The sequence below is a fragment of the Argiope bruennichi genome, chromosome 6 (assembly GCF_947563725.1).
Source record: "Argiope bruennichi chromosome 6, qqArgBrue1.1, whole genome shotgun sequence".
Lineage (NCBI taxonomy): Eukaryota > Metazoa > Arthropoda > Arachnida > Araneae > Araneidae > Argiope > Argiope bruennichi.
Window position 1 is genome coordinate 109,442,837 of NC_079156.1, and position 13,832 is coordinate 109,456,668.

The window sequence follows — 13,832 nt, forward strand, 5'->3', positions numbered from 1 at the left end:
TTTTGTTGAATGGATGTATAAGGTAAAAATGATAAATTGAAATTTACTTTTACATAGTTATTGCAAATTTAGCCCTCCCCCCTTCAAATTTTAATCAGTCAAAATATTTTCAGACAAACTCAATATATAATTTGTAAAACCATGAATCTAAAATAAAAATTCGAAATAAGGCATTTGATTTCTGTATGTTGTGACAAAAATATATGAAAATACTATTCTAAATATAAATAATCAAGAAAATTTTATATTACATTACAAATAATACTTATATACATGAATAAGAAAAATTATAAAAAATATATAATTCAATATGCAATCAATTTATCTGCAACATGCTTTAAAAATAAATACATGGAAAATATAACTGAATACCACTGTCTCCTCCTAACTGTAATCTAATTTCAATGCAAAACAATCAAGAAATGGGTGGGAGTGGGGAGAGTTTTTTAGATTTGACATTAGTTGGTTTAACAATTATTAAAGAATTCTATATAGTTATTTATAAAACTTTATTTTCACTATTACTTATTTATTTTATATCAAAGACAGATTACATACTGCTCAGTTGTATGACTATAGCTGAATAAATGAGTATGATAAAAGGCAATACATTAAATATATCATTTACCAAAATTATTGACAAAACAATGAAGAAATGCCAATAATAATTTGAGGCTAAGTTTTGAATTTTTCTGATAAATTTGCATTCCCTTTTTCACATTTATCACCTATCTATCCTCACTGTTCCTTTTTTTTTTTGTGGCAACATCTTAGTTTTAGCAAGTTAGCAAATACAATTGTTGAGTTGAGGGTTACAATTTGAAGCAGAATTTGAGCAAAAACAAATAGATATGACTAACAACATATACAATTTTGTTTGCTGGAACTATCAGTGGTGCTTTTTTATTTATAAATTTTTTATTAATTTAAAATTCTACATTTGAATCATCATACACAGCCAGTTCTAATTTTAAATATGGAACTTCTTTGCATATCATTTTTTGTAACAAGTATTCAAAATGTGTTTCAAATTTTAAGATGTCCCTGCTTCTGCTAATTCCATATCAGAATACCTGAACAGGAATTACAAAATAACTAAGAAATAAAAGGGGAAAATAATTTTATATCTTGTATAGTTTCATATGGTGAACTACAATCTTTTTATCTTCAATACTTAACTTCATATCTTATTTCTGTATGAAAAATTCAAATATTCACTTAAAGGGTTGGTTGATTTTTATTAGAAAATTATTTTTCAATAAATTGATATTAAACATGCTTTGATTCACGATAAAATTTTTTTTAAATGTCTAATTTTGCATCACAAAGTTAGCTAAAAGGAAGGAATAGAGTAAAATAGGTTAAAACTTTGTTTTTAACTTCAATAAAAATTTTAATTTGTAATGACATTTCTACAGTTTCCTAACAAATGGAGAATTCAAGAATATTCTTCACAGATAAGTAAAAATCATTCCAAATTTTATCACTGTATCCCACATCAGATGTACAGTTTAACCAATTAAACTATGATTTTACTTTCATACCATATAGTAGTAATGATTACTTGAATGATAGTACTTAAAAGATCATAGTATTCTTCAAACCAAACAGAGATGATTTTGTTTGCTTCTAATTAATAGAATTCAGAGAAACATTCTCATTTTTCCTTAGTTTGTTCTAAGGTACTGTACTTGATATATTAAAATAAATCTTAAATTTTGAGATTACTATTTTTTTTTTTTTAAACTTACCAAAAAATTGCTTCATAAAGAACAGAGAAAGAAGATAAATGATCAGACTAAATAATTCTGCAATCACCATTAGCCAATGCCATGTCCGCACAGTCAATGCGACCATTAAGAGCTCTGTGAAAATCAGAGCTGTAAAGCTAATGGACACAATATGAATGAACTCAGCTTTATAAAGAAATAATGCTCCATACATAATTATTCCACCTAAAATAGAAGAAAATATTAATTATCTTACTAAGATAATTTGGGTAAATGAAATTTAAGTTTTGCTTTTACAACATGACTCAACTTCCAATTCTAATCTTATTTCAATTATATAAAATACAATAATCCCTGTGCCCAAAAATTTATCCCAAGTCTAAATTTTTATTTTTATTTAAAATTAAATTCAAATTAAGAAATAAACTGTAGATAAATTTTCATTTTTAATCAATACAAGATTTTGTTTTCTTCTTTGTTTGTTTCTTCTAACTTTGAGAATGGGAACAACTTATTGCATTTAAACTGCAATTTTTATTTATGGTCACAATATATTCAATACTCCATAAATTTAATACTAAATAATTCAACCCTTCAGTTAATGAAAGGCATTTGTTGCAATTTAATTTTTTGATAGATGTTTATTTCTAATATAATCTTACAAATACATATATTTCCAGCTTCATACAGTTTATATTTGAAAATTATACATACCATCTAAAACTAAGCCATCAAATAACACAACATTTTAATAGTAATTTTTTTAAACTATAAACCAAATTAAAAATTGAGTTAGTTATAATAATAAATTGTAAATGAACCAAAGGGCATCCTCAGTCATTATATAAATATACCATTACCATCTTGGCCTTCATATAAATAAAGTAGACATTTTATAATGTCCATCATATTTATTCAATTAATAAAATACATACATTTATTGTAACTTTTATAAGCAATACAACATTGAAATTTTCTAAATTTTACAATAGCAAGAAAAAAACAACAATTGAATTTTCAACACAAAGAATAAAAAAATATTTCTACCCAGTACCCCATTTGATATGTACATCAGGGCCTATTTTTTTTTTTTTTTTTTTAAATGAAATGTGAAGAAAAGTTGGTAATATCTGAAATTTGGTACTGAAAAATTCAATTCTTATCTTGTAAAACTGAATTCTTGTAAAACTGATATAAATGGTGTTTGTTAAATGATATACAATCTAAAATAAGTAGATATTAAAAAAAAAAATCACTGATTAAATAATAATTTACACAAATTTGATCTTATTCACTTGCAATAGAAAAAAATAATTTATAATTATGTGTTCATTAAAGCAAATAATAACCAATTTGTATTTTTTTGTAATTTAAAATTCATATACTTGTTGATGGTATTTCTACAGAACAAACATTTTCTATTCAACTTCAAATCACAATGAAGAACTTCCATGGAAACAGCATCAATGTTACAAAAGATCAATAAATAAATTAATTAAAAAAAAAAGAAATATAAGATTGCAAATTTCAAGTTATCATGCGAGAACATTATTAGTCATTATTTCTCTTAATTAAAGTCATTAACCAGTTTAAACCAGTTTGAAACAATCACAAGACTTCTCTATGAGTCTCTACCCCCCCCCCCTCTCATATATACATAATAATTTTTTTAAACTTTCATTTTCAATTTTTCTAGTTGGCAAACAAAGTTTTAGAGCTCGACCAATTTTGAGATGAAAAAACTTATCATTTTCCTAAATATCGATGCATGCATAATCTGATAGTTCTAAACCAGTTTAAACTGGTTAATGATTTACATTAATTAAGACACTTGTGTAAGAATTCAGAATCAAGCTGTCACTTTAGTTGGTGATAAATCGTCAAATGTCACAACCTTCTGCTTTATTTTCTAATAACTCTAAAAGCGAAAAATTGATACCTCAAAAGTAATAAATTTCCAATTTGTTGCCTACGAATTTTGAGGCTACAAAAATCTCAAAATAAAACATCATGTTCTCACATGATAATAAATAAATGCTTAATTTATATCCTGCTTAGATCATGGGAAATAACACTAATGTTTAACCTCTTCAGTCCTGACTTTTTAAAAACTGGTTTAAAAGTTTGATTTCAAGATCTTTTATTTTTGTTACATCTCAATAGTTTGTGGAAAAAAATATTTGCTGATCAAACAATTTTTAGTCCCATAATTTTAAGATACACATATGTGTACCTCAGGTCTTGAGCAAGTTAAAGCATCCTCGACAAAAAAAAATTATTTAATTTTCCTGGTTACTTAATAGCTATTCTTTTCTTATTCTAAGGCCTTATAAATGAAAAAAATACAAAATTTATTATATTAATATTCTATTAAACCTTATTTTGAATGAAATTTAATTTTTGAAAATATTATGTAAGTAGATACTGCAGTTTGAGCACTTGACTCTTCTAGAGTTACATCCTTTGATACTTGCATTTTGATACATACTTATCGTCCATGTAATGTCGTAGATGGCTTGACATAACTAATCTTGTTTCTTTTTAATTGGGAAGGGACAATTTTGTTTGCTCTTTTAGAGTTATTTTTACTAGATGGTGGTAATGAAATCTCCAATGGTCTTGTAGTTGCATTTCCATCATTTGATGACCCTTCTTCTATTAATTTGTTTTCATTGAAAGAAGATATTTTTTACTTGTTCTTGGTTTCCTTTCTTGCTGATGATGAGAATCCCCTCATATTTCAACAGGGACCGAATTATATGCATTTGAAATTGCAATAAGGTCATAACATTTTCGGCTTCATTCCTGACAGCTTAGCTTGTCGCTTTGCCACCATTTTATAGTACATCAAGCAATTGACAACTACTAAATTTATAAAATGTGTGAATGCTCGTGTCTGTCATTTTTTGTAATTACTGCATACCGGTAATATGCAAAATAATGGTCGATGCCTCCCATATTAAATGTTTTTACAATAGCAGATTATTTTATATCAGCTTTTTGTTTCAATTATTCTGTCTTCTGCCAATTCCAACTGACTCATTACGTGACATGTGGATAATAGTCACGGATTTATTATCTTTCTAATTGACAAGGCATATATGACTATCATCTCTGACCCATTCATCCTATTTACCAGGTTTCATTATTTTCGATACATGAGAAATTCTATTGCTTCCTCTAAAATCACTTTTTCCTAAAAGTTCAATAATCTCATTTTGAGTTAAAGCCACTTGACGTGAAAAAAACTATTATTTGTTTATAAAATTCTGTATATTCTACACATGATGTCAGTTTGAAATATCAATTACTGACTACAAGACAGCTATAAAATTAAATTTCTTACTAAAGTTAAAAAATAAATATTTTTAAATTTATAATTTATTACATTACAGAACATAAGAATTATTTATTGTAAAAAAAATATACAATATATTCAAGGACAAGAAATGACAATTTGAAAACAAGCGCTCAAAAGATAAGCAGCGCAATGGATCGCAAGCAGTCAGGAAACGGGCACGAAAGTACGGGCAAGCAGTCACGAAAAGTACACATATGTGTACCTTAGTTAAATTTGTATTTTCACCGATTCTATTATAGATAACAAGATATAATTTGGTAATGAATTTAACCAAACACTTAGTATTTTACAAAAAAATATACAAGCATTTATTTTAATAATAAATATTTAAAAATGTACTTATATTTGCTGTGTTTTCTGTTCAACGCCATTTTCATTATGTCTCTATTTAATAGCAATGGGTATGAAAAAAAAAAAAAAAAAAAAAAAGAACTGTAGTACTATTTATTGGTGCAAAATGGAAGCTACCTTTGTAAATATTGAAATGCATGCATTATTTCGTCAAAATTTAACTTTACCAGATAAGAAAAATGAAAAAAATTGCAGGTACGCATATGTACTTCAGGACTGAAGAGGTTTAATGAGATATGCATCCATTGCTTATAAATACAACATATACTGTTAAAACTGAATGTTAAGTCACAGAATAACTAACAAAAAAATATTATTCGTAGTAACACTTTAGATGTAAATATATGGTAACATTAATTTGTTTTTTCCTTTACGGTGAAATCTTCTGTGTACATAATGTTCACAAATACTCAAAGCAAAACTACTGAATTTATTAAAATTAATTTGAAAGAAATCCACTAACAAAAAGAAATTGGCTATGACATAGGCTTAGAGCAAGAAACTGAATTTAAGCATGACTAAATGTATATAAAAAAAGTGTTTGAAATATTCAAAATATCGTATAATTATTTCATAAATTTTTTTTATAAATCTCAAAAATTAAAAAAAAAATTATTATTCATACTCCTATTTATTTATCACACACATAAATTAAATGCCAGAAGAGTGTGATAGACATCAATAGGAAATTATATATATCGATAGTAGATGTTTAAAGATATCAACTACCTTGCAATATATATATAAAAAAATTAACAGATTAATAATTATTTCATTTTTCATAGCATGGAAAATCCTAAATATATTCTAATCCTAAGATATTCAAGATGTCACTCCAATCATTTTCAATAATTAATTTATAATTGTTTAAGACATATGCATATAGTTCTGGTTGGAAAAGGAGAGTTGAAAATGGTGCAGATTTATATATTTTATGTTTGTATTAATAAATGCAATTTTGACCAGAAAAAAAAAGAAGTTCTAACTTTTATACCATTTTTTTTTTTTTTTAGTAAATGCAAAATGAGTTAAGAATATTTTAATAAATATGACTGATAAAAATGGGGGCCAGAATGAAAATTTAGATTTTTTTAAGCATACATTTATTAATTTAGATAATTGAAAATGTTCATTTCATTAAATTGTCTATTACTAATGATTCAGAAGCTATTGGGTCACAAATATGTAATTAAGCAGTAATATTATTAATATAACATTCTGTAAAAAATGAAAGTCAAATTACCTTGGTATATGCTGATGATAACCCATATAAAAAATGTCTTGAAGGACAGTGATCTACCCTATAGTAAACAAAATTTAGCATTAAAATTTCAAATCATGTTCACATGAATAGATCAAGTAAAACTAAAATTTCAAATGAATAATCTTACTTTACAAAGCTCTTTGTATAATTCAGGATAAGTGAGTGCAATTTCTGGTGAAACATCTTTGTCCAATACCAGAGAAAATACAGGGAACATGGTGTATATAGTTGCATATCTACAATAATAATAATAAAAAAAATCCTTGCTTTAGTCAGTCATTCATATTATGAATTTTTATATAAAAAGATAACTTTCTAAAAATTAATATAGTATACAATTTACCATATCTTATATACCATAAGGTAAATTATTAAGATTCAAATTTTCAATATGAAAAAGTAATTTTAATCTCCTTAATTTTCTTGTTTCCTTACACAATTAAAAGATATGACTGTTTAGACAGTTAAGTTATTTTGTTAATAATACCTCAGATATGACTGTCATAAATTAACTAATGAAAATTTTGGTAAAAAATTTCATATGCATTGACTTGCCATAAATTAAAGTCATAGCTGAAATTCTCATGCGCATTAGCAGATTGATTAAGAAATACAATTCATGGATTTTTTTTTTTGAAATCAAAGTAGTATAGATATGATCACATTTGAGTAAGAAAGACATTTAAAAGGTAACAATTTTCGTGTTGCCTTTTTTAAAATACTATTTTTAATAAACTAAAACCCTTTTTGATATCGTAAAAATGCCAAATTTAACCAACTATAAATAAAATTGTCTACCAAAGAGATATTTAGGAATGGGAACCTGATCCCATGGGCCACGAAAAACATGATAAAAAGATTATCATTCATTATTCCTGCTTAAAATAAAATTTTTTTTAAGGAAGATTGATAAAATTTACTTACCCAACCATGAGGAAACCTGGATATAAAGCTACAGATGCAAAATAGAATACAGCTGAGAAAAATGCTTGCATTGTAGATATTATTAGACCACGATGAATGACAAATTGACTAAGAGCTGCAGATCGCTTATAACTAGGAAAAAAAACTTCTTATTAATATTTTCATTTCATACTTACAGCCAAATTTTTTAAACTGAACTTTTATAATCTACACAGAAATTTTAATTTTTTCCACCTTCAGAATCCATTTAAATGTGATTATATATTATATTAGAGAATTTGAACCTTTCTCTAATATAATAAGAAGATTGTTTCTTTTAAAAACTGTCAGATTATTATTAAGCTTTTATATTCTAAACATAAATTTAACCATAAAAATTAAATTATCTGCGAGCTTGGAGGAAAATCAACTACGAAACTGCAAACAAATATTGCTAAAAGACACCATTTCTCCAACAATTTTTTAAATAGTGATAGCTAAGACCACAGACTGAGGATAAAGTTTGTTTTCTCTTCAGAACCTTCCAACAGAAGAAGTTCTTCTACCATGCAAATCTTCAATGCATTAAAGGATTAATATGAAATTAGTTATGCAATTTATATCAAGTTTAGCAAGATTGAATTTTGTGCCATTTTGAGCAACACTATAGAAAAATGAATGAATTTATATGCAGTCATATAACTGGGAACCGAAGCCAAATAATATGGGATGCCTATTCTCCATGGGAACAATGGTCAATTTTTAAACTATTATAGGCAGATATATACTCCCAGGCAGAAGAAAAAAAAAAAAAAAATTTAAAATGCTGAAGTATATTTTATGTTTCAGTCAATAAATTTATCATTGAAATAATAATGACATTACATTTTTATGCAATCCTGCTTATTTTAGTCTTTTGTAAAATTTTTCTGTCACACTAGCATTTTAAGTAAAAATGAATACATAAAAATTTTCCTCCCATCCGTGACCAAAATTGATAGTCATGAAATTCTGAATTTCATTAGTTTAAGTTAATCAAAAGCTGTATCCAGAAAATGTCATGCACTGAGGTGGGTCATTCTAAAAGTGATCACTGAAATTGTCTAAAATTATCTGAAAAAGCAATATTCAAAGTTTCATAATACAGTGAATTCTAGATACAAAAACATGGATTTTTTTTTTTTGTTTTAGTGTATTAAAGATACTGTGCAAAATATAATTAATAGGATTAAGAGGTTCTTTAAAATTTAATTTGCAATTTTTTCACCAATTGATTTACTGATTAATAATAAAAAAGACTATTTTTTAGATCAGTTGAAATATTTTTCATAATAAATGACAACTATTTCTATTTGGTGCAGGAAATAGCTGCTGGAAGATATAACTGTTTATGCAAAATATTGTAATTTTCCAAAAATTAAATAAACAGTATTCCATAAAGTCTGTTGTGAACAATTTGTATAACTATATCCAACTATCGTAGTGTTTATTAATAATTGCATTTTAACACAAATTTATTACATAACTTGATAATATGGAAGTGACAAATACCTGTAACGCCCATGTACTAAAATGAGACGGGCTATATGACTGAACTGAGTGACAGAAAAATCTGCAGCTAAAGATGCTTGTTTGCCTTCTTTACCCACAATTCCAATACCGACATCTGCAGCTTGGATCATACTCACATCATTTCCTCCATCACCTGAAAATAATAAACACCATTGGAATAACTGCCCTGTATTTGAAACATTACAATCTTACAGTAAAGAAAAAAATGTTTATTGCAAGAGTATAGATATTTAATATTTTGATTATATATCAGCATCGAAAATACAACAGAATCATTAGATCAGAACATGTGAAATTGCTGTTGAATTATCAATGAGCAAAGTAATTGTGCATTACATAGTCTACAAAATGCTTGGTTATAGCGAAGAGGGAAAAAGAATTGCAGGAAAAACTGGATCCAACAGCAACCCAGGAATTTATAACTGATATCATCCACCCCCTTCCTACACTGTGGAATCAATGTCAACTATTTATCACTCCATTGGTCTACATGAACTGCAATTATAATATTGTAATTAAAATTCATTTAGATATAACTGAAGCCCCCTTTTTATATGGAAAACCATATAACAAACTTCATATGCAATATCATCAAATGACATCTTTAAGAAAAATGTGACCTTTAAAGAAAATATTGCGATATACCCAATTTAAATTTCTCGGCAATATTCAAATTCTGTTCTAAAGCAAATAATTCATATTTGCACATATAAATTTTCTTTTACATATAAGTGTAAATAATGCATATATATTTTGTTAAAAATATACATATAAAATATTTTTAAAAAATGGTTTATCTACTTAATAGCTATTAAAACAAAATAATTAAATACAGATAATATTAATAACACAGTAAAAATCTTACCAATAGCACAAGCTCTTTTCCCTGTTTCAAGCTGTATTAATCTGACTACTTCTGCTTTTTGAGTGGGAGAGCAACGACAACAGACAACAGCAGGACACTGGCAAGCCAATTCCATAAATTCACTTGGATAGAATTTCAGACACAGCTTTAAATACAAAAAAAGAATAAAAGCTTATTCATTGAAGAAATTAATTTTATAATATTAAAAAAAATATCAATTAAATAATAAGATATATATTTTAACACAGTCAGTGGTTTATTAAAAATAAAGCAATTGGTAACCATAAAAAAAGTATTTGTTATATTCCCAAAGCATCAAAGATGAAGTGAGTTATTGTTATTACAACATTTACATAGAAACTAAGGATTGATCCCCAATAATTATCACCAACCATACCCACATCATTTCTACAATCAGGAGAAGTCAGAACCTGCTTATTTATCTGGCGACTTCATACTCATGGTGCTCTAAGGATGAGAACGATAGTAACAGAAAAAGAGCCCCCCCCCATCCTGTTATAATATCCTGGTTGAACTGAATGATCTGTATCAAAGAGCTAGCACTGGCAAAAAACTATAGTTGAGTCCTAATGACCATCATTGGACATGGTATAACCCCTTCCATAGGAAATATGTCTTATTATTGGTATGGAGGTAGCATTCCAAACTATTACTTTACTCACTACGGAAGCAAGAATTTACCACTATACCAGAAACTTTTCATTCTGAAATGTAACCCTTTCATTACTGTTCCAGCCCAACCAGCCTTGCAAATTTTATACTACAGGGCCAATTTCTATTTCAAATTAATAGTGTAGGATGTAAAGCAAGGACATCTTATGTTATAATTTGTTTTATAACTTACACGCCTTGTTTCAAACAAAAACCAACTTGCAAGAATATAATTTGCACAGCTCGTTGGGCCAGGACAGTAATGCAATGGTTAAGATGCACCCACCCACCCCAGTAGAGGAAAATGATTGGTAAATAATTAAATACCACAGCATAAATTTAAAAAAAATTGCCTTTGGAAGCAGATAAGTTTGGAATATTTTTATAAGGATAATTGTTATAATAGACCTACTTTTATATAACATTCTTTTAATTGTATTCAAACTCTATGCAAATTCTACTAATATTATTGATGCAAGCAAAAGAAATTAAGGCTCACCTCTAAACAATCTCCTCTGATGATTAAAACAGAGTCATTCTTTCTTCTGAAATTGTTAAGCTCCAAGTGAACTTCATTACGTGAAGTAACAGTCTGAAAGACATGAATTTGCTGATTTCTAGCAACTAAACGGGAAGACTTGGCAATGCTGATAGCAGTTTCTAATTTGTCGCCAGTCAGCATCCATATCTGAAATGTGCATTCAAATTATGAAAAACTTATACAACCCAAGAATATAATTTCAGTTATAAAAATCACATAGTATTACAATTGGAAATAGCTATGAGTGGCTACAACAATATCCATGCATTTATATAAATTTAAGGTACAGCATTATTTACTTTAGTAAATATTGTCACAAATCTGTAATGTTGCTTCCCAGCACGATTACTTTAGTAAATATTGTCACAAATCTGTAATGTTGCTTCCCAGCACATTGGAAAGACCGTTTTACAGTCAGCTCTAATGGATGTCGGATCAGTGACTCCCGGACTTGGCGATATAGCCAATAGGAACCAAGATATGCCCGATTGTTCCAGAACCTTCTCTGCCCAGCTCCAGGAACTATAAAAGGATGGCAATCTAAGCTGAAGAATAGTGGAAAGAGTCGCATAGCGTGTCAACGGAAAAGATCAAGTGTTTGCTGAATTGAAATGTATGCTGAATCCTGGTGTTTATTATAGTAGGAACGTCGAGTCAAATGTGGAGTAGCCATGCTTGTAGTAGTGAATTGGCAGTTGGATACAGCTAAAGGGAGGAGACAGTGGAGAATTGCAGGTGTTTGGAGAGACCATAGAGTGTAAATATGTAGATTCCCTCCTGCAGTAAATTCTATCACGCTGCTTTATGTGCTGTGGTTGTTATTACTATCAATTACTACTTGTGGGTAACTTTATAGTGTGCTGTTGTGTATTGTTTGTGTTCATCTATGCATTTGTTTCTTCATGCAAAGTCCTGAATTTTCTGGAATAAATATTTTAGACCTTTAAAGAACTGTTTCTTCACTGACTAACAAATTGAAAGAACCCTGAATTCATAACAATATTATTCATATAACCATTTCAAAATTCATATTTTAGTTAAGCAAATTGCAGATTAAAATGCTGTACATGAATTTTTACAAAAATTTCATGTTTTAATTCATTAGTTAAATATTTTAAAATATTTAAAACATTACCCTAATACCAGCATTTTTGAGAAGCTCCAAAGTTGGACGAACATTATCTTGAAGTTTATCTTCTACTCCAGTTAAACAAAGCAGCTCCATATCTCTTTCCAAACTTTCTATAACAGCTGTCACTTTGGCTGTTCGATCATGAATACTCACTTTAGCTTGATTCAGGCGAGCCTAAAAAATATAGCTACAACTTAATACCCATACTTAACTTTTTTTAAAATTAATTTCAGTTAAAGAGTAGCTGAAGTTTCTATGAGCATTGAGACAAAAATCACATTTCAGATCCTTTAAACTATTGCAACTATCAAATATTTCTTAGACACAAGTTTTACCATACATAATTTCCATTCCCTTTGAACCAAACTGCCCATTTTTTAATTTGGCGGAAATTTCCGTCCTAATTTGCACTTGTTCACATTTAACCAAAACTACTTGAGTTTTTGTTTAGAAGTTAATCCTTTAATGCCGAGTATTCTATTTATGGAGTAATTATATTTCACTTCTGATATTAATTGAAATGATTACCACTGTTCTCTTTTTGTCTTGTCTATGAAGCCAACATGTTTTTGCAATTTTTAATTGGCTCATACTCCTCTCCCATCAGTGAGATTTTAAAATCAACGCACAGAGATTTTGAAATAGTTTTTTGCTTTAATTTATTTTTGAAATAATGCAAGGAATTCTTTAATTTTTAATACATTATATTTTTAAAATCTTATATATATATATATATATATATATATATATATATATATATATATATATATATATATATATATTGAGAGAGAGAAAGAGAGAAAATTATTTGGTTTCAATTTATTATTTTATAATTAATTTGAAAATTTTATAAACTTTAAAAAACTTTCAAGAAATTTACAAAAATTAAGCTCCAATTAGTTAGGTTAATATGGGAAAAACATTATACATATTCATAAATTTTTGAATGAGGAATAATTTTAGGTTCAAGGAGACCATGATTGATGAATAATTGCAAGAATTTTCCAAGTGTCATTTCTTTTGAAATAATAGTTAGCCTCTTTATAAAATAATTTTTTTTTTTTTTTTTTTTTGCATGTACTAATTAGAACACTTAAAACATTTGTTAATAAAGACACAAAATCAGTTTTAAAAAAAATTACTTATCAGGAAAAGAATTAAAAATAAAACAGAAGCTTTTGATCATTTATTACATCCTTAAAAATTTTTTATTTCACACAAAAGGAACAAGATTGTAAGTAATACACTTTCTGCAGAAGAGAGGGAAAATTTCTCTAAAAATAAATACAAACCAAAATAGCGTTTATTTAGAAGTGCATTGATGAGTTTTCCCAAAGGTATTTTTGGTCTACAATGACAATTCAAAGCAACTTATGAACTTAAATTTGAATGAAAAGATTAAAATACCAAACACACATTACATTCATATAGAAGAATCCCA

The 13,832-nt window shown here is 27.4% G+C and overlaps 1 protein-coding gene across 5 annotated transcripts in view; it reads right to left on the reverse strand.

Annotated features, from left to right (window-relative positions):
* LOC129971166 (probable phospholipid-transporting ATPase IIB) overlaps nucleotides 1-13,832 on the reverse strand; it is a 52,879-nt gene that overhangs the window by 3,823 nt on the left and 35,224 nt on the right. For all 5 annotated transcript variants that reach the window (XM_056084681.1, XM_056084685.1, XM_056084682.1 and 2 more), the window contains exons 17-24: nucleotides 12,395-12,565; nucleotides 11,218-11,406; nucleotides 10,047-10,191; nucleotides 9,161-9,314; nucleotides 7,631-7,762; nucleotides 6,834-6,942; nucleotides 6,686-6,743; nucleotides 1,752-1,955 (exon numbers count right to left, since the gene is read on the reverse strand). In XM_056084681.1, the coding sequence (XP_055940656.1) occupies nucleotides 1,752-1,955; nucleotides 6,686-6,743; nucleotides 6,834-6,942; nucleotides 7,631-7,762; nucleotides 9,161-9,314; nucleotides 10,047-10,191; nucleotides 11,218-11,406; nucleotides 12,395-12,565 (1,162 nt within the window). The remainder of the gene's footprint in view (nucleotides 1-1,751; nucleotides 1,956-6,685; nucleotides 6,744-6,833; nucleotides 6,943-7,630; nucleotides 7,763-9,160; nucleotides 9,315-10,046; nucleotides 10,192-11,217; nucleotides 11,407-12,394; nucleotides 12,566-13,832) is intronic.